This window comes from Erpetoichthys calabaricus, chromosome 9 (genome assembly GCF_900747795.2).
Source record: "Erpetoichthys calabaricus chromosome 9, fErpCal1.3, whole genome shotgun sequence".
NCBI lineage: Eukaryota > Metazoa > Chordata > Cladistia > Polypteriformes > Polypteridae > Erpetoichthys > Erpetoichthys calabaricus.
In genome coordinates, this window is record NC_041402.2 from 81,167,830 (window position 1) to 81,189,278 (window position 21,449).

General features: G+C 37.3%; 1 protein-coding gene across 1 annotated transcript in view; it reads right to left on the minus strand.

Annotated features, from left to right (window-relative positions):
- Positions 1-21,449, minus strand: part of LOC114657570 (polycystic kidney disease protein 1-like 2) — a 145,257-nt gene that overhangs the window by 113,372 nt on the left and 10,436 nt on the right. Inside the window, exons 6-10 of the mRNA XM_051932013.1 lie at positions 16,757-16,992; positions 15,371-15,781; positions 13,831-13,965; positions 7,989-8,029; positions 5,538-5,679 (exon numbers count right to left, since the gene is read on the minus strand). Coding sequence (XP_051787973.1) covers positions 5,538-5,679; positions 7,989-8,029; positions 13,831-13,965; positions 15,371-15,781; positions 16,757-16,992 — 965 coding nt within the window. The remainder of the gene's footprint in view (positions 1-5,537; positions 5,680-7,988; positions 8,030-13,830; positions 13,966-15,370; positions 15,782-16,756; positions 16,993-21,449) is intronic.

The following is a 21,449-nucleotide window of genomic DNA, read 5'->3' on the forward strand; positions in this document are numbered from 1 at the left end:
AGTTTAAGCCTTAAAATACCCATCCCACATGCTTTAAACACATGTAAACTTATAAAACACACTTTGTTAACACATATGATATGTGGATGTCAGGCTAAGGATATGAGTAACATCTCACTATTATAAAACATTTTAACTTCACGCAAGACAAGACAGTGAGACAGGAAAATTGGTGATGTACAGGCTTTTAAATTATTGACACGCAGAGCGACAAGCAGCACAAAGTCCACTTCTCCTTAGCGTTCATTCAGCTCCCCACCCCCTTGACAATGCGAAGTGTCAGGAGCGTACTGCGCCTCCGGGGAGGGGGGTTTGAGCGAACGTGCGTTCAGCCCTCACACCCCCCCACTCCTCCTCCTCCTCCCGAACGTGCAGAGCGACAAGCAGGCATTTTGGTAGAAGCAGCACAAAGTCCATTTCTGCTCAGCGTGAGTTCAGCTGCCCCCCTTCACAAAGCGAGTGCAGACACAGTGACGTCTGATCGCTGCGTGCAGGCAGTGTGCAGTGTTGGTCTGCGGTGTTTAAGAATGTAGAAAGTGTTTAAGAGCATAGGAAGTGTTTATAAGAGTGTGGGAAAGGTTAACAAGAGAGTGAGAAAGGTTTATAAGAGTGTGGGAAGGGTTTATAAAGCCTTAAAATATGTATAAATAATAAAATAAATATAGGTCGCTACTTCGCGGATTTTCACCTATCGCGGGGGTTACGTTCCAGAGCCCCACCCCGTTCCCCCCCCCCCCCCCCCCCACCGCATTGAGGGATTACTGTACTCCAATTTTCCTTCCACATCTCAAAGATATGTCATGGTTTTGTATGGGTAAAATTTGTTTTGTATTTATTTGTTATTCTTTTTTCTTACTTTCAGTTTTTTTCTCTTATACCAGTTACTGGGTTACTTCTTTTTGGTTAATGAAATATCTAGCATTAGTATATTATTTTCACTCTGTTTTTAAGTATTTGTGATGGTGATAGGGCAAGGTCCCTAATTAAACTGCAAGCCTCAGATGCTGTGATTTGGCCTCTCAACAAGCTCCTGCAGTGTACATATAGTTCAGGTGTCCATTAGGCCTTTTGTGGTGGCACTGGATCTTTCCTTTGTGCATCTTGCCCCCTAATTTCTCTTGCTTTTCTTACTTGAGGCCTTTTGACTATTTTGTTTTGAACGGTTTTTATTTAGGATTTCAGATTTGGCTTTGTTATTGTGACTTTGCATAAGTTTTGGCCTTTTCTATGTTTTTTTCTTTTGATAGCAGTGTATTCCTATTGATTTCTTGGACTTACTGTATGTTTTATTCTTGTTACTTTTTGAACATTATTATGAATTTATTTCATTTGGATACTAACAGTTTTTTTGTCTTGTTTTTTGATTATTTACTTTAAGAAAGTAAATTCATTAAAGAATTTGAAGGTGTGGTCTTTTGGGCCAGGGTTTTTTTGTTTCCCCTTTGCCTTTTGGTTTTGTCTTTGAATCAGTTCATAAGAATATGCTTGGTTGACACTTTAAATTGGCCTAGTATGAGTGAGTGAGGGTATAAGTGTGAGTTTGCCATGCACCCTGAAATAAATCACTTTAAAAATAAATGGACTGGCATAATTATCTAGGCAAAACATTAATACTTGTTATCCACCTTAGTAAAAAGATAAGTGTTTGTGTGCCTTTCTTTGTGTCCATCTGGTTGCTATGTCACTGTCATTCCAATAGATGGCACATCATAAACATTAACACTGCTTTTAAATACAAAGAGGACTATTTAAATACAAAGAGGACTATTTCATTTATGTTAGGTAGAATGCCCAGAGGGGACTGGGTGGTCTTCTGGCATGGAACCCCTGCAGATTTTATTTTTTTCTCCAGCCCTCTGGAGTTTTTTTTTTTGTCCTCCCTGGCCATCGGACCTTACTCTTATTCTATGTTAATTAATGTTGTCTTATTTTAATTTCTTACTTTGTCTTTTATTTTTCTTTTCTTCATTATGTAAAGCACTTTGAGCTACTTTTTTTGTATGAAATTGTGCTATATAAATAAATGTTGTTGTTGTTGTTTTATGTATCTCACACCAAATGGCACATAACAGAGACATATGGATTGCATGGAGCACTGCAAACGTTAAAGCTGAGGTTGACGTTGATTACGTAGATTTCTACCCATCTTAGACAGGTAGCACAGCTAGTGTTTTATATACCAACAAAAAAAACTTTACCCTATGTTTGCTCCATGAGATTTCGTCACTGTCATTAAAATATATTATTCAACTGTGACATTTTTTGGGATAATTTTAGTGGAGAAAACAGATATACAATGTATTTTCATAATATCAAGCTCATCACATTAATTATGAGGATAAATTAATAGGGATGTCCCCTTAGCACAACGGTTCATTGCCATTTTGTATACAATGTAGGACAGCTGAAAAGCTTGTCATGTTAGGTTTGTATCCCAGATTGTGATAGCTCATTATGTAAAAAATGTTTACATCAACACTTTGTTCATTTGCAACACAAGAAAAACAAGATATTTTAAAGTAACTTTTTTATAATAAAAATGTTTTATGTTCTTTACTTTATGTGATGCAGATGCTTACTTTATCCCGACATTATTTTACTTGATAACTGTTAGGATGCTACATTCCCATTAATTTATTCATTCTTCTTACTCTAATCTCTCAGTATTGGGGACATCCATCAATCTTGGCAGGGTCCGGTGCAAGGCAATAAATTAGTCTGGTTGGGGTCTTTATACACCAAAGGCCACAATCATGTACCCAGCCCGAGCTACTTTAGAGTTGGCACTCAGCCTAACCTGCATACCTTTGGGTATCTCAGTAAAACACTTTAATAAGAAAGTACAAACTCCACAAAGTCAGTGACTAGGCCACAGTTTCAATCCAGAGTACATGAACTATGTGGCATCAGTGCTAACTACTGCCCACTGCCAGAGTCTACACTTTTACCTAACTTAATTCTAATATGGGAGCTCATACTCTTCGGCTTTCTTCAAAATCTTCTGAAATCAGGCTCTTTCCGCTTGTTTGCACTATAAAATCTCCACTTCCATGCCACCATCCATCTATCCTTATCCTAAGTGCATATTCTGTATTCAGGATCACACAGAGTTGAAGCCTAGCCAGGCATCATTAAGCACAAGGCAGGACATGGCATCAGTTAGCCACAGGGCACACTGATGAACACACCAACCGACACTCTCTCAATAACAGGCTAATTTAGAGGGTCATTATTGTCAAGTGCACAGTGAAATTCATAGTTGCATATGCTACTCAGCAGGCAACAGGCTTAACCTGCATACTGTCAAATATCCTTTTATTTTTAGCAGGTCTGGAAACCTCACACTCCTCATATGACTGGCCATCAAAATCATGGCAAAACTGATCAATGCATGCAGTACAATAATATTTTGATTAACAAATACTTTAAGAATGAAGCTCCTTTCTAATGAAGCAGGCTTAAAACAAGCCAGGGTGCATGCACAAATTCAAGTAATGATCTGCAGAATAGCTGTTGATTGTTATTAACATTGTGTGTGCTGTGTGCTGCTTATTATTCATGAGTGATTATTTATTTCATGTGTACAGTAGATAGATAGATAGATAGATAGATAGATAGATAGATAGATAGATAGATAGATAGATAGATAGATAGATAGATAGATAGATAGATAGATAGATAGATATTTTATTAATCCCAATGTGAATTTCCCATTGGGATTAATTCTATTAACACAATTTGCCAAGTAATCAATGTCATTTGCCCAGTGTATGTCACATAAACGTAAAGCGAGAAAAGAAACATCATGTTAGCAGAGTCATTGGGCTTAACACCCGGTCATAAAAGGAGCTGGTGCAGATCATGGTTGGAGAGAATTTAGCTGCATGCGCTTCACAGACGATTCTGCATTGCTAAAGTCTATTAAGCCAGGTGCATGGCCAGCCATAACTCTCCTCAAGGATTGTGGATTGGATCAGCTCATGGAATTGGGAAAAGTAAGGCAGATGGTATTACCTCTGAGTCTACGTGACGTGTGAAGTGGAGCCAAAGATGTGAAAATTGTAGGCTGCTATCTCCCATTGTACTAATAGTAATAGTAAATTCAATGTTGTTTGTCTGTATATATTAGTATATGTGCTTACATTGCCACCTTATGTATGTTTTATAGTCATGATCTTTGCTTAACTTTGCCTTGTTCAGCAAAAGTGCAAACTGCAGCTTTGCATTTGTAGGACGTAGCTCTGTTTGCAGTAGTCTTTTGTCTTTGCTTTCTCTTGAATATTCCAAATTGAAAATATGGTGGGCTTTATTGGTATTATAATCTTATATCGTCCACCTATGAAAACCCAATAACTCCATACTTCCCAAAAAAGTTTGTTCTGGCTTCAACCCTGTATATTTTTATTTTCCTTCAAAATGGCAAAGACTTCCTGCTTCAGTTACTTGGTCAGACTAATTTGGCCTGGCCAGAGTGCATGTGGATTCGAGAGTCTGTGACTCCTGCATTATGTTAGCACATTGTCCATGGGTGGCTCCTGCCTGATACTTCAGATATTCTGAAGAATCTTACTTTTTAGTAGTGATCCGCAAGGACTGGGACATTTGTTGCCAAAAAAAAGAAGCAAAAACCAAGGTCAAAAAAACATAAAAAAGGTTTCCAAACAATAGTTTTTTTTTTTTTTTGCTTTATTTTTTTGCTAAATATTTTTGACAGTTTGGAATTTAATCCAAAATCTTGGACATGGGTAGATAAGGCTGACAGTTTACAATAAATAATGTTATTGAATTGGCATAAGACGTTATGCTGTGTGGGATAAGAATGGGCATCCTGGCCAGGGATGGATTGGCCAGCTGGACGAAAAGATAACTTTGTGTCCAGCCAGTATAAGCCAGAACTTGGGAGTGGTTCCATTTCCCATACACCAGGTGGCAGAGGTCCTAGTATGGGAACCCAGTCGGAACACCTGCTGAAGTGCTAGGGTGATGGAGTCTGGACGTGCAGCCCTGTGGGGTCCCTTAGGATCAATAGAGGGTACTGTTGGGAGAGGACCTCTCTACTTTGTCTATGGCCCAGAAGTGCTTCCTTGAGGAGACAGAATGGCACCGGAAGTATTCCCCGTTAAAAAGGAGCTTACTGCAATGGATGGACGAGTTAGAGGTAGGATGCAGCAAGGAACACTCAGGAAAGGAACAAGAAGGAGAAAGAATTGGTCATTTATGTTTGTTTTATTTTATAGTTTTAATTGTGGCTAATTGTTGGAAGAGGTGTTCATTGGAAGGTACTTTGTGAAATAAAAAACATTATTTTGATCATATATTGTGGGCTGTATCGCTGTGTGGTTTGGGGCTCTCTCTCAAGGCTCCCCCTTGTGGTTACATTTGATATCCAAACATGTTTGGCAACATCCATGAAAACAATCACTGTTATAATAACATTACAAAACTATTACACATATTAAACATGAGTACAACAGTCCTAACTAAAATAAAATATAGTTTCAATCAATGAAAAAGACTTAGCACAAATGGTCACTTACCACAAGTCCATTGAAATGTTGCTTTCTTATCTGTCACGCCTGTTTCTGTCAGTGCGACACTCATGCCTAGAACAACTGGCATGGGAGGGTTTGCTGTAATTTTTAAAGCTGTTCCACCAGCAGATCGGGCTTTAAATTTTTCCTGAAAGAAAGAATAGTAAAAAGTCTGATTTGTCCGGCACATGACTTTCCCTGCATAAAGGTACAGTTTAAGCAGTAAAATATCACAGGCCAATGTTGTATTATGTTTAGTTAAATAGAAGAGTCATATCTTTTACAAAACGTATGCTCTAGTTAAAACACAAATGTATTCAAATAACAACCAAGCATTACTTCTGCTTTGCTCAAGTCACTATGTTTCTAGCATTTTACAGAGGTTATAATTATGGCAAAGTCTATTTAAATTTAGTTATTGTGCCCAGAGATTCACATCCTGAGACAGGCACACACAGACAGACATCATTATAAAAGTGGTCAGATCATAATATGTCTAGCTTGCACAGACAGTGATAATACAGAAAACTGAACCTGGATCCTGAAGTATCATTATTTAATTTAATTTACTGTTTTTTGTGTTTTTCTTGCTTTGTTTTCTTGGATTTTTCCTTCAGATAGTGATTTTGGACCTGTTTGCTGTTTTGAGCATTTTGCTCTATCTTTCTATTTTCTATTCGTTGTGAGACTTTCAATCTAGAATTTGACAGTTTGTCTGTCCCTTATGAGATTTTTAATATATTGTGGACCTTTATTTGTATTTTTAACTTTTTAAGCCACCTCCTCATTTCTGGTGCCTGCCTCAGATGAAGCCAGAAGGTAGTAGATGGGAACTGGCTGATTTAAACTGAACCTCTTCTGGGCAGGACAGTGAAGGTCCTGGCCAGCTTTACAGGTGACCTCACACATCTTTGTTTGTGACTCCATTACAAAACAAACAGTTGGTTCCCTCTTCCTTACCAATGCACTGAATGGAAGGACTGCAATGGTCATGACAAATCAGAGAAGAAGTCACAAGATTATAAATTATGTGATAAAAAAGAAAACTGGAATTTGTGTTATATTCAGCTCTGCTGCAGAAACCACATAAACTTTTGATTAACTGATATGTTAATTACACAATACTCCAGAAAACATTTTGGTGAAAGATATCCATCCATTATCTAACCCGCTATATCCTAACTACAGGGTCACGGGGGTCTGCTGGAGCCAATCCCAGCAAACACAGAGCACAAGGCAGGAAACAAACCCCGGGCAGGGCGCCAGCCCACCGCAGGGTGTGAAAGATATCATTTGCATATTTTTATGTTCTTTAAAGTTTGGTTAAATGTCTTCATACACACTGTGAGAGATGACAGAAGGATATTCTAACTACAAGCTCATGCCATTTTAACTGGCCACTGCCAATCAAGAGAAACAGTGCCCTCACATTGAGGCCCTCCCATACTGCTGAACTTCCCATCCTAGCACAGACAGTGCACCCAGCAAGTTTATACAGGAACCTCATTTCAGGCACTTGTACTTATGTTCTCTTTCTTTCAGGAACCACTCAGAATATGTGACCAAAGGTAACAACAGGAATGTAAACAGACTGGTAAACATTTGTCTGATAACCTATTGTAGTTCCTAATTCACCTCTGTGGTCTAGAACAAACAATGTCCGCAAAACTTATACAGCAGCATTGATTTTTTTTAGCTAGTCTATGAGCACCCGTACCCTTATTTGTGAATACGACCCATAATTAGTCGAACATTTTCATTTGATCGCCCCTTACCAACAGGGAGCAAGCCACTCTTTTCTAGGACAGGGCTGCCACTTTAGATTTGACATGTTAATTCTAATCCCAGCTACATTGTGACCTTGGTTTCTGAAAAAAAACCTTGTATGCAAACAGACAGGCAGCCAAGACCAACAGGGCAGAGGGTGTGATTTCTCTCTCTCTCTAATGTAGTGCCCAACTTTACATTTCTGCATTCTGTTTTCAAGTTACTCTGTGTAATGGATGTCTAGCATCTTTTGAATTAACTAGTAGTTGCACATACATTGTGTGCTGATATCAAACTGTGGATGCCAGTGCCAGTTCCTGTGTACTGTACAGCAAATCAAAAACTAGTGTGAAAGAGCAAAATAGTGCTGCCAATACTGTCAGCTAGTAAAGAGAGAGATAAGGAGGAGAGAACTTGCAGTGTACTTGCATTAGCTTGGCATTTTATGGATTTACTGTATATAGAAGTATCTGCTACAAAATGCTAAAAACAACAAACTGCTTATGGATAAATAACATGGAGCCTTTAAGCAGCAAAAAGGGGAATGGTATAAGTAAGCGAAATTGCCACTGGTGTACTGGGATCTTTCATTAATTTGAAAGCTTATATTTCGGCCATACTGAAGGATTTGTGTTTTATAGATTACAGAAAAAAAATGTTGTTTTTTCTTGGCACAATAATAATTCTTACCTCAATATCTGTTTCTGCTTTCATCAGCTTGCTTTCAGAATCTAGGAAAACAGTAAGGGTTCATTATAAAGTGAAACACTTTATTAAATATTTGATGGGATTCACACTTAACAATCAACTCACTTTATACCCAACTTTCTAAAACATCCGGAATTCCAAAGAGTTTTATTTTTTGTTTGGGATTCTAAATTAATGTGTGTACAGTATGTGTAAGTGACACTGGCATTCTTTCCAGGGTTGGCTTCTTTATGCGTTTATCTTTTGTCCTAAAAAAATAAGTCAAGGGAACAGCACCATTAAACAGCAATATAATTAAATATTTTAAATGTAGCATTATTAGTAAAAAAAACTGAATACAGTGGAATGCCTTTGAAATCCTGTATTGCTGCTTAAAAAAACAATCTAACAAAAATATACTACGCAGATTTGCAATGGAACACAATTCAAAATAAACATGTAGTTACTTTAAATTACTACTGGATTATTGGGATACGATTTTATATACAGTCCAGCAGCTACTCCACTGTTAATTCTAATTGTAAAAAAGCAGCTCTTGTTGCGTTAACAAGCAAAATTTAAGAAGAGGCTCCAGGGTCAGGGATCACTCTTGTTATGGTTCAGGGCTTATGCAACACAAAAAAGACTTTCAGTTTAAAAACCAGGCCATAAACCTTAATAAAGTTCTTAAAACCTTTAAGCAGACCTGTAGCATGCACACTCAAACATCTTATAATCCCAAATTGGGAGAGGAAAAATATGAAACCCCTGGACCAAATAGCTAAAATAATCCTTATTATAATAATCCATCTATCCATTATCCAACCCGCTATATCCTAACTACAGGGTCACGGGGGTCTGCTGGAGCCAATCCCAGCCAACACAGGGCACAAGGCAGGAAAAAAACCCCAGGCAGGGCGCCAGCCCACCGCAGGGCACGCACATACTAGGGACAATTTAAGATTACCAATGCACCTAACCTGCATGTCTTTGGACTGTGGGAGGAAACCGGAGCGCCCGGAGGAAACCTACGCAGACACGGGGAGAACATGCAAACTCCACGTAGGGAGGACCCGGGGAGCAAACCTGGGTCTCTTAACTGCGAGGCATCAGCGCCACTGTGTCGCCCCTATTATAATAATAGTAAGGTTTATTCATCAAGGATATTTAGAATCGAAACAAGAAAATATAAAAGATATCAAAGAGTAAATTAAAATTAACAAACATCAAATCCAGAAAAATCAAAATCCAAAAACAAGAGTCAAAGTTCATAAACCAAAGAATCAAAATAAGAACTTACAATAAAAAAGGAAGAATGAGAATCCAAGAATGGGAGTCAAAAAAAAAAATAACAAAACAGCAAGAGCTAATGATTTGGCATAAGGCTGTAGCATCTTTGGCCTAACATAGACTGAGGGCAGCCCTACTTCCTTGGTATCTACAGAATCTGAGAAGCAGGTTTTATAGGAACATGATCAACACAGGAGGGGCTTGGGCAAGAGAGGCTGAGACACACAAGAGTACAGAAGAAAGGTGTAGGAAGAACGTTGAGGGTACACATAAAGAGAGAGATATCACATATCAAATATTTTTAAATTTATTCTATTACAGATAAAGTAGCTTGTCAATCTATAAAACACAAGACAGATAAATTTAACAAACATTACTAAGGAATGAAGAGAAAATCACAAAATAACTGAAAAACAGAAAAATAATTAACAAAACAAATTTAAACACAAAAAGAAGGAAAATAACAACAACACACCAGATATATTGAAATAATACACAAAAAAGACAGAAAAATGAGCAGGCAGAGATTAAAAACACTAAATCAAAGGATGAAACAATGGCAAAATGATAGCAATTAGGTATTTTGACAATACACTCTCTCATCCCTTATTCCAGTAGTGTCATGTGAGAAAAATCATCATCCTGCTTCTGTTGACTTGTGCTATATTATTGCTTTTAAGATTGAATTTTTGATAACATTACCTTTGTAATAGAGCAAATAATCATAAAAATTACATGTTTACTGGAAAGATACAAAAATCAGAGTAAACATATTTTTTATGCCTGCTTGAAATAGCTACTTCACGTTAGAACATTATCCTAATAATTGTCCTCCTGGACTATATGAGTTTTCTTATGGTAGACCACCTGGACCGACTGTAGTTTTCCTATCAGACAAAGATTTGAGTGGAAGATGCAATTATCTACTGTATCTGCTCCACAGGTCTTATTCTTGCCTGGACAAAGCTGAGAGCAATGTGAGGATTATATTTTTCAATTTCTCCAGTGCTTTCAATACCATCCAGTCATCTCTGTTAAGTTTTAAGTTCAGAGATATGTAGGTGGATGAGCCTATGGTATCTTGGATAATGGACTATCTGTCAGGCAGACCACAGTTTGTAAGACTCAAGGACTGTGTTTTTGATATAGACATGAGCAACACTGGAGCATCATAAGGAACAGTCCTGTCTCCTTTTCTTTTCACACTGTATACCTCAGATTATAAATTTAACACCAGGTCATGTCACTTGCAGAAATCCTCAGATGACTCTACACTTATAGGGTGTATCAATAAAGGGAATGAAACAGAGTACAGGAGTCACGTGGAGAACTTTGTTTCTTGGTTCAGAAAGAACTGTCTGCATCTTAAATTCAGCAACAAAAAGAAACTGATTACTGACTTTCACCTTACCAAAGAGCCTCTACTCCCAGTCACTATTCAGGCAGTGGATGTAGAGGTGGTGCCTTACTCCCAATACTTGGAGGTCCACATCAATGACAGGTTGGATTGGCCTCATAACACAGAGGAACTATATAAGAAAGGGCAGAGCAGGCTCTTTTTTTCTTAGGAGACTGCGATCCTTTAATGTGGAAGTGACATTTTTTACATCTTCTACAACTCTGTGATGGCCGGTGCAAAATTCTATGCTCTGGTGTGCTGGGTGGGTAATATCACTTCAAAAGAGGGTCAACAAGCTAATTAGGAAGGCAAGCTAAGTTATAGGATGTATTCTGGACCCCCTGGAGGTCATAGCAAAGGATACAATTAAAACAAAACTGAGTGCCATTATAAACAATGCTACACATCTTCTCTCCAACAAACACTGAGGACTTTTAGCCAATGAGTCACTCAGCAGAAGTGTGTCAAGAAATGCTACTAGGGCTATTTTTTACCAACAGCAATAGTTCAGTATAATACCTCACTGTGACTGTGACTGTCAATGCATAAGTTTTTCTTTGTTTTTAATATTCTTTCTTTTGTCATTCTGGTGTGTGTGTTCGGACTACTGTTAGTATATATATATATATTATATAAAAATATATTAGTATATATATATATATATATATATTTCTTTAAAGAGCTTCTGTAAAAAGCTGAATTTCTCCCCGTGTACAAATAAAATGCTATCTATCTATCTATCTATCTATCTATCTATCTATCTATCTATCTATCTATCTATCTATCTATCTATCTATCTATCTATCTATCTATCTATCTATCTATCTATCTATCTATCTATCTATCTATCTATCTATCTATCTATCTATCTATCTATCTATCACTTGCTAATCCTATTCAACTAATTTATACAAAATAACATCATGTCTGAGACTGCAGCATGACACATGAGTAGCAGTAATTACCTAATCCTTTCTAGGCTTTCTATATTTTTGACCTTGAACCTGCTTCCTTGACTACAATATATAGTTGGACTTGTGCTATAAATAATAAATCTGACCCTTTAATACTAAGGAATGTCTGTGATTGCTCCAGTTGCCTGACTGTTTTAAATTAATCTATCTTTAAAAACAAAATCATTTAACTTTTGCTGACCTTGCTCACTCTGTCCTAGACATAGTCATTCTTAGGCTTTACTGCTTTTGCCCAGATATGGCCAGTCTTGAATAGTTTTCAGTTATTCTGTTGCCTAGTGCTGCTATTTTATTTTGGGTTTTGAATTATGAAGAATTAATTTATGTAATTACATTTCATTTTGGCTCTGTTTTTTCTTATCTTGTTTTTGCTGTTCATGGCCACCACCATGTTGTTGCTATGTTGCCATGATGTGACGGCTCATAGCTGGATGTTGGATTATACGATGACATCAAGGTGATAATTTAAAAGTTAGCATCACATGTGTACTGCCACCAGATATTCAGTTTTTGACTTTTCGGGTTTGAAATTCTGTAACATACTTTAGCTTTATATGTTGGGATTTGGTAAAAGATATAGGAATATTTTTTGTGTTTTGAATTTAGCAGTGGTTAAATAACTACAAACATGTCTAACAATTAGGATTTGGTGCCAAATTATTTGTCTCCCTGGTTCAGATCCCTGCTTTTATTTTTCACTCTAAGCTCTCTGTCCCCGGCCATAAAAATATCTGCTTCCACTCAGTACATGGCCAGCTTTTCACTTGGGTGTGGGCCTCACACATCTCTCATTCCTAAACTAGAGACATTAATGTTCAGGTCAGTAAATGTGTTTTATGGGTCACTGCATTCATTTTACTAGCTTTTTATATGCTAAATATGAAGGGTAATTTAATTAAAATAATGTGATTAACAGAGGCACTACAGCGCTGCTGCCTCGCAGTAAGGAGACCTGGGTTCACTTCCCGGGTCCTCCCTGCGCGGAGTTTGCATGTTCTCCCCGTGTCTGCATGGGTTCCCTCTGGGTGCTCTGATTTCGATCCACAGTCCAAAGACATGCTTGTTAGGTGCATTGGTGATCCTAAATTGTCCCTAGTGTGTGCTTGGTGTGTGTGTGTATGCCCTGTGGTGGGCTTGCGCCCTGTCTGGGGATTTGTTCCTGCCTTGCACTCTGTGCTGGCTGGGATTGGCTCCAGCAGACCCCCATGACCCTGTGTTAGGATATAGCGGTTTAGAAAATGACTGACTAATGTGATTAACAGTGTGAGTGGTGCAGTGGTAGTGTTGCTGCCATGCAGTAAGAAGACCTGGGTTCATGTCCACTGCATGGAGTTTGCATGTTCTCCCCATATTTTGAAGGGTTTCTTCCTACAGTCCAAAGACATGCAGGTAAGGAGGATTGGTGATACTAAACTGGCTTGAGTGTGTGTGTGTGTGTGTGCGCGTTCACCCTGCAATGGACTGATGCCCTGTGCTAGATTTGTTCCTGTCTTGCAACCTATGCTAGCTGAGATAGACTCCACTACCCCCTGTAACCCTGCTCAGAACTGAAAGTGTTAGAAAATAATTCATTAACAGCAAAAAAGTGAATGGCCTTGTATTTTAAGATACAGTTGCTACTCAAAGTCACTCTTTAACAAACAAGTTTGACGATGATATGCTTTTTTTCATTCCTCTCTTTTTTCAGTTCATTATTTCTTTTACAGTTAGGCTTCTGATGATCAACCCTGAATTCAAAGGGCCTTTCCTAGTGAAAATAAAGCTCATTATGTGAAATAGGAAGAACCAATCTATCTGATTATGACCACAAAAAAAGACAAGGAGTCTTCTGTGTTTTACTTGGAGGGTAAACTCAAGTATGTGTTAGTCTGTCACATACTACAAGATATCTATGGTTTTTACTCATTTTAAGTTGAGAACTGTATTCCAATTACAGACTCAAGTACAGTGACGGTCAGTTCTTTATCATTTATTATTACTAACTCTGCATTTCTTTCTTTCTTGCAGTTTTTTGACTGCACTTATTTAATTGGATAAAGTCAAGCACTTAATTATTTTTCTTAAAACCTTATTTTATGCAATTACAAAATCTTTTGAAGATATACGTGCCAGACCTATGGAACTTTAAGTAAGCAGCCTACTTTAGATTTAATACACAACAGTTAATATCTAATCTGCTCACCATTCCCGGAGGCAGACAGAGTCTCATTTGTTAGATCACCAAACAAGCTGGAAGGTGGTGTAATGGTGAGACTTCCAATGTTCAAGTTCACTTCAGAAAATCCATTTGAGGCAGAGATCGTCACTTCAAATATACCTGTTGAGGAACAAATTGACAAGATTTTAATAAGGAAGCAAGTGTGTGTGTGTTAGGGGTTGTAACTCTGCTAGCTATTTCATCTGTTCAGGCACTTGCTTTATGAAATATTAAGCAGGTGTCTCACAGGACCAATATAATGACAAACTTTCAAAAACCAGGGCTATAATATCATATAGACTGACATTTACTGTAAATGATGCAAATTCAAATCTGAAATCCTTTTTAATACCATAATATGATTTGGTTCTGGCACTTCTTACTCTCATCTACTCACATTGCAATTATGTGCCTAGCTAAAGAATCTTCTTGGAGTAAGTAGCTCCCAAATGGGAGAGTCAGGACTGAGCAGTGCAGAAAATGTTTATCCTCATGACAGGTGTTATATTAGAGAAGGCACACGTCTGTCACAACACTCTAAAAACTCATACATATTGTCTTCTGTTTATTTAAGTAATGGTAGACTTTTTATTCTTCTAGAGATCCAACTGATTATTGTTCTGCAGAACAATGATCAAGTGATTGATTTACTAAGCTACTCATAAACCACAAGAAGCATATAAAAAATGAAACCAAAACAAATAAAAATAAACCTAGCTAATAAATCCAAACGAGTTACAAGAATCGAAGTTGAAAAAACAGTCTAAGAAGTTGAACCAAACTAAACTCACAAGAAACACGATAAAAAAAAGGTTTCTTTGAATTACAGTATTTTATTTAGGTTTGTATCTGTACATCTGATAATGAAAGGATCTCCCATCTGACCTTTTGTCCTGTCGTACCAATTACCCATGGGTCATGACCCTAGAAACCACACTTCTAGCAACACAGAAAGTGACGCCAACAATGGCTCTCAAAACAGAGGTGATAGAAGGACCTAAAAATTATTGTTCGATATGTAGAAAATACCAAATAAATTCATGCGAAACTTCATCATGGCAATTATATGTTGGAATATTTCTAGTGGTCGCATAAATGTTATTTGACCTGTAGACCAACAGTGGTTGGTCTACCTGCCTCAGAGTCCTGGGTTTAAATTCTGCCCCAGTCACTGACTGTATGGAGTCTACACATTCTAACCATTTCTGCATGAGTTTTTTCTTGGGGTACTTTGCATTTTCTCTCACAGGTCCAAGATGTTAATATTAGGTTAACTGGAGTGCGTCAGAGTAAGTGCTTGCATGATTATGCCCTGCTATGGAACAACAGCACATCCAGTTTTTGTTGCTAGTTTGGGACAGATACTGTCAGGAGAGTCTGAGGCCACCATGACACTGAACTGCATTGAGCAGTTCAGTTAGATTGAGTTTTGCTTAGTTCCAGGCCTCTGGCCCTCTTAAAGGGCTTTGAGTTATACTCAAATGTACTTAATAGTGTTAAACTTCACTTAAGGAAGGTAGCTTACCTGCAAATCTTGATGTGAAAAGGAAGACTTCTGGTTGCTGTGCTTTCTTCATCTCTGCTGTCTCAAAGAAAGTTTTGTTGGAGCTCAAAAACTTGAATTGTAAACTTGCTGGCACACCATGAGATATGGAGACATTAATCTGAATCTCATTACCCAGGGTAACGCTACCCTGAGAGACCAGAGATGCTTGTAGACCTTGAATCTCTTCTACTAACAGAACTTGTAATTGTGTAGTGACCGGTGGTGTTGTTACATTATTAGAAGCTACAATTGTGAATGGATGGAAACCAAGACCTATCTGTTTTAAAGATGCACTGTCGATAGTGAGGTTTTTTGCCTGGATTCCTTGCTGAACTGATATCTTAGCTAATGGAGATGCTGCAGAAAGGATTGTGTAGGTGATGTTGGTACCTGTAGAGAACAAACAGGAATTAGGCTCAGAATGAAGTGACCACAAACACTTGAGTACACTTAAAGCATACATCGCAAGGAATGGATGTGCACTTTCACTCATTCACTATGCAGAAACTGTTAAATATAACAGCTACATAAAGGATAGGTTTAGTATTTTTGAAGTCAAACTTATTTCTTCTTAAACATGGTATATACAGGTATGCATTTGCCACACAAAATTGTGTACTAAAGATAACTGCTTTCTATTAATTAAAAAAAAGTATCTTGCCCGCATTAGTGCTTTACAGTGGAGGCTATTGGGGCTTAAAAACTTATTAAATACATCCAAGCCAGATGTCAAGTACTGATCAGCATTACACACACATTGTAAAATATGAGTACACCTGTCATTTCTGAATCAAAAAACATGACTATTGTGAGATTCAGCAATTTTAAAAGAAGACCACATGCGCATGCCACTTCAGTGTTTGTCTTCTTCTACAATGAACTTTCACACCCCGGAGTGTACTTTCCTCTCAAAAGACAAAATCACAGTAAACTTTTCATGTCATGTGGTTGGTTTTGTTTTTGTTTTGATTCACTTCTGCATTTATGTGAGAACTTATAATATATGTATCATTACCTCCAGAAAAATAGTACCAGGAATAGACGATAAATGTGTTATTTCCAGATGTTGTCACAAACTTGCGTTGAACATGCAGAAGTTACATTTTCTTATATCGAAACCTTTTCTACTACATCAGTAAGTTTTTAGACTTTTTTTTCGGTGGTTCCCCCTTCTCCCCTAGCTTCCACTGTAAACCATCAAGATATTTTTGTAAATGTATAGAAAACTTTAGAACACAGTTTTATGTGACAAATGCATATATCATATTTGTCAAAAAATAAATTTGACTTGAAAAATACAGAACTTATCCTTTAACTCATATTAAAAACTTTTAACTACATACCAAAACTAAGGAACCAGCTTACCTTTTTTCATCTTCACCTGTACCAGCAAAGGTTTTCCATTTATTGCCCTGCAGTTGTTACTGTCGCCAGATACATTGCCACAATAGCACATAATTGTATCAAACTCAGTGGCTGGCTCTTGAACTGTAACTGCTTGATGTGCTGCAACATTCCACTCACTGGTTGTGCATTCGACAGTGACAGTAAACACACCAGCTCGAGAATACATGTGGACCACACTGCCCTCTGACCTGCCACTGGAGACAAAACCATTGAAAAAAATCAGCTTTATGAGTGTTGCATTATCAATGGGAATACCCATAAGTTAATCATATGTGATCAACAGGGCACAATTGATCTAACATAAAACTTATATGTATGGAAATTAATAGACAACTAAGTGGTCCTTAAGAATGGGGACCCCTAACTAAACGTAGGAACAACCATAGTTGCTCACCACATTATTTAAGCTTCATCCCTTAAATTTAAGACAGTATAGCAGTCTCCTTAGTTACATAAATTGATAACCTAAAATAATTTTGGAAGACTTCTAATGCCCACTTTATGGTCAGCCCCACCTTTTCTACTTTTATGTGTTTAATTTTGTGGGGTAGCACTTAAGAAATTGAATCAATGTTCCTCACTTCATATTTTAATAACAACGGTTCCTCAAGACCAGACTATTTCACAAAATCTCAATATTCAGTGAGGTGTAGTGGTTAAGGCTTTGGACTTCAAATGCTGAGTCTGTGGGTTCAAAACCTGATGTTGACACTATGTGACCATGAGCAAGTCATTTCACATGCTTGTGCTCCAGAAATGAACCTAATTGTAACATTCCCTTGGATAATGGTGTCAGTCAAATAATAAATACTGGGATTATGGAAAACTTTTCTTATACTGGCAAATGCATGACTGGCCACAGGTATTCACTTGGCCATTGGATTTTTCTAAATAAGAATGTTATTTGTCAATGGAGCCTCAGAAAAGAAAAGCCCAGGTGAACCACAAATGCTCTGAGTTGCTTGGTATTAATGAGAACTGATTCACGTCAAATTACAGCATGGATGGTAAAACCACCTCTGATTAGAAGACAACAAAATAACTAATATCAGGCAACTAGTATGTGAGATATCACATGGTTATATTTGTTTATAAATAATATCTATTGGTATTTTTGGTGTTTGAAATAAGAAAAGCTTGCACTTTTACACAATTAAGATTCTTTATTTTGAAGATTTAGGGTATGCATCTGATTTCATTCACCCTTTATTCTTTGATCTTCTGCTAGCTTCGCAGTGTTACTATCGTTTCTTTTTTACTAAAGTTTCCTGATTGTAAATATTTTTTGCCTCCTAATTAAAGTGATATCACTACTAATGGTGTACTTTGACATATTTTAGGGTATTTTTATACAGCTGGTTAATTATTTAGAATAGTTAACTTAGTCAAACAGATTTTTGTTAGGCTATTGTCAATTGTGAACCTAATATATGGCTTCACTTGCCTGAACATTCAAGAATTTTTTAACCATTTGCTATTATTTCTTTCCCTATCCCTGCATTTCTCTTTCCATCTCCTGTTTTGCTTTTTCCTGTCATCACATTTCAGTTTGAAAAAATCGTGCTCGTTACCCTAATGAGTTCTTTGGCATCACAAAAATAAAAACAGGATCTTTATTGTACAGCTTTCTTTTAAATCCTGGTAGATATAAAAATACTTATATATTCCTAAGTACAGGTAAAATTCCATTACAATGAATATCTTTACAACAAAATTTTCATTACAAAGAAGTATTTTTATGGTCCTGACAGTTTCCCCATATGACACAAGTCTATAGAAATCTCGTTACTACGAAATACATTCAGCAGATACTTTCATTACAACAAAGTGCCCAAAAGACCTTGAAACACCTGAATAAATCATCCACAGAGCAGTTAGTTTTGTGGTCGCAACTCAGTTGTGCACAACGATCCCCAAACAGAAACACTGTAATTTTTTTTTTCTTCGAATTTGAATTGTTAAATATACTGTTTTTTTTGTGCTGTTTTTGTTTTCTGTGGTTTTCAGTGGTACCTTTTGTTTATTACTCGTCAACATTTGGAAAAATTCCATTGGAATTTAACTCATTGTCACCCGCCTTCACAATATGAAGAAGAAGAAAATGATGATTCGGCTTCTGTTTGATAACTGTGCTGCCCACAACATGCTTCCACATTTAGATAATGTTTGCGTTGAATTCCTCCCACCCAATTGCACAGCAGTGCTTCGACCATTGGACTTGGGCATCATTTGCACCCTGAAAGTGTATTATCGAAAGGAAATGCTGAGGAAAATTCTCGTCAGCATAACTTGTAGACAGGAGGAGATTAAAATTAACGTGAAATAAGTTATTGAAATGATTGCAAATGCCTGGACACAAGTTAAAGAAAGCACTATAGTGACAAATGCAGAATGTCATTACTACGAAATTGTCATTACAACAAAATATTTTTTAGGTCCCTGGCAGTTCGTTGTAACGGCTTTTTACCTGTATCTAAAATACCACTGATAAGTAGTAGAATTTCAAGATGTGTTCTTCAGGTGTATTACGATAAATATTTATTTATTGTGACAAATTATTAAGTGAACAGTTATATGTTCATTGTCTAGCACTACATATTTGACTGGAAATGAGAACAATATTACTGTGTGCAATTCATTATGTTTGGTTTTCACTTCAAGCCCATTCAGATTTTAGTTTTATATTTGATTCATACATTATGTAAAACTATAATAGCCATAACAGTGAAATTAGTTATGAACCTGTGAACATCAAAATATCATTAATTACTGAGAAGCTCTAACTGTTTTATCAGCATTAAAGATGAGACTCCAGGCCACTGTAGTGATATGAAGATTTGTTGTGTATTGCAGTGTGATACAATAAAATACCATTAATGAATTCTTGCCATATTCTAGAAGAGGGAATTTTTTTTCTTATTTGAGATTATATAGAACAGTGCTTACCCACTGAGTTACAGTATAGAAGGTGGGATAGGATTTTCCCAGTTGAACAAGATAAGACTGAGTGCTAATAATATGGTGTAGGCTGTTACAAGCAATATCTTCCTATGCACTTGTCCCGCATGCACACCAGAGAAATGGCTTCCAGGTTTGCCTAAAGTTACACCACCTCAGGACATCAGGGGGCAATTCCACTAACAGTCTTGTCTCCTTCTTCCTTCGCAGCCCCAAGAAACTAGCACTTGAGGGCGCCGTGACAAATGAGGAAACTGCTCCCAGAGGATGAGTTTTGTTTTTTGTTTCGTGCCTTTTGTTGAAATCAAACAGGGAATTTACTCATTTGATACCCCAAGCAGCTTTCTTAGTCCTGCAGCATCATTTCGCTCCAGTACAATTTTAATGCCATCAGGAAGGACACCATATATTGCTGTTGATGAATTTGGACTGACTTTAACACCAAGGCTGTTTGAGAATTATATAAAGACTTTGGTCCAAAAGATATTAATTTAGTGCATTCCCAAAACATTTGGCCTAGTGACGCTGGAGGTAGATAGCAGCACTTGCAGACGGGGTATTGCCCTTGGCACATTTTCAACAGTTTTAAGGAAGATAAATCTTATTGATGAAAGACCTTTAGCTGAATTACGGAGTGCTTGGTGCAGACAAGACTGGAGCGTATTCTATGTATGGCTGAATTCCACTTCATTTATGAGAAGCCAACTGAAAGATCCCTTTCCCACCATTCACTAGGATCTTTGAGATGTTGATTCTCTGCAAATGTTTTAATATATTGTTGAGATACTGTCTGAATCTTCATCCACACTGGTCAATACGGCCTCTGGGATTGATATGGGTGTGAGATGTGGAATGCTGGGAAGGTTTCTTTTAACTAAATTTCTAATGTGAATGTAGGTAACAATGTGTGTAGCTATGCATTGAATTTGGAGAGTAATTGTTCATAAGATGCAATATGTCGTTTGTATAAAGATCTCTAAGTGTTTTAATTCTTAGTGGTTTCCATGAGTTAAACACTTAGTATGTTTGAAAGGGTTGACATAGATGATTATTGTGTATAGGAGCAACAAATAAAAGCTCCTTTACCTTAAAATGTGTCTTGTATTGGTTCCATATTTTAAGTAGTTGGTAGACGACTGGCTTAATGGTGCAGTGAAGATAGTTAGTATTGAGTGGAGTACAAAGCAGGTGGATTTGGAACAGGGTTTGTTTTCTATGGCGAACCCGGCTGGTGTGAACTTGTTCTGGTAATTTCCAATGGTTTTTCTGTGTGTTTATTTGCTGCCCAGTAGTAAACCTGAAAGGTACGTACTACTATGCCACCTTCTGATTTAAAACTTTTAAATGCGTGGATCTCACTGCTTTTAACCAAGGATGGGATTGGAGCATACCAACATGTATCAGCAGAACTGTACTCACATTTACACATAACTGAATAAGATCATTAAGTAGCCGGCATTGCTATGGGAAGACTGATCAGATGGCAGTTCATACCCAATTGATAAAGAAAGAAAGAACCCAATATAAGGACAGAAAACAGAGGCTGAACCTTGAGGTTGGATGAAACATGTCAGCTTTAGCAGCATCTATGATTATAAAAGAATACTTTCCCAATGAGTGTGCACTCCCTGCTTGATACAGATATGAAGTCTGCACCTTCTCTGCTATAGAAGCAGGATGGATGGTGCATTAC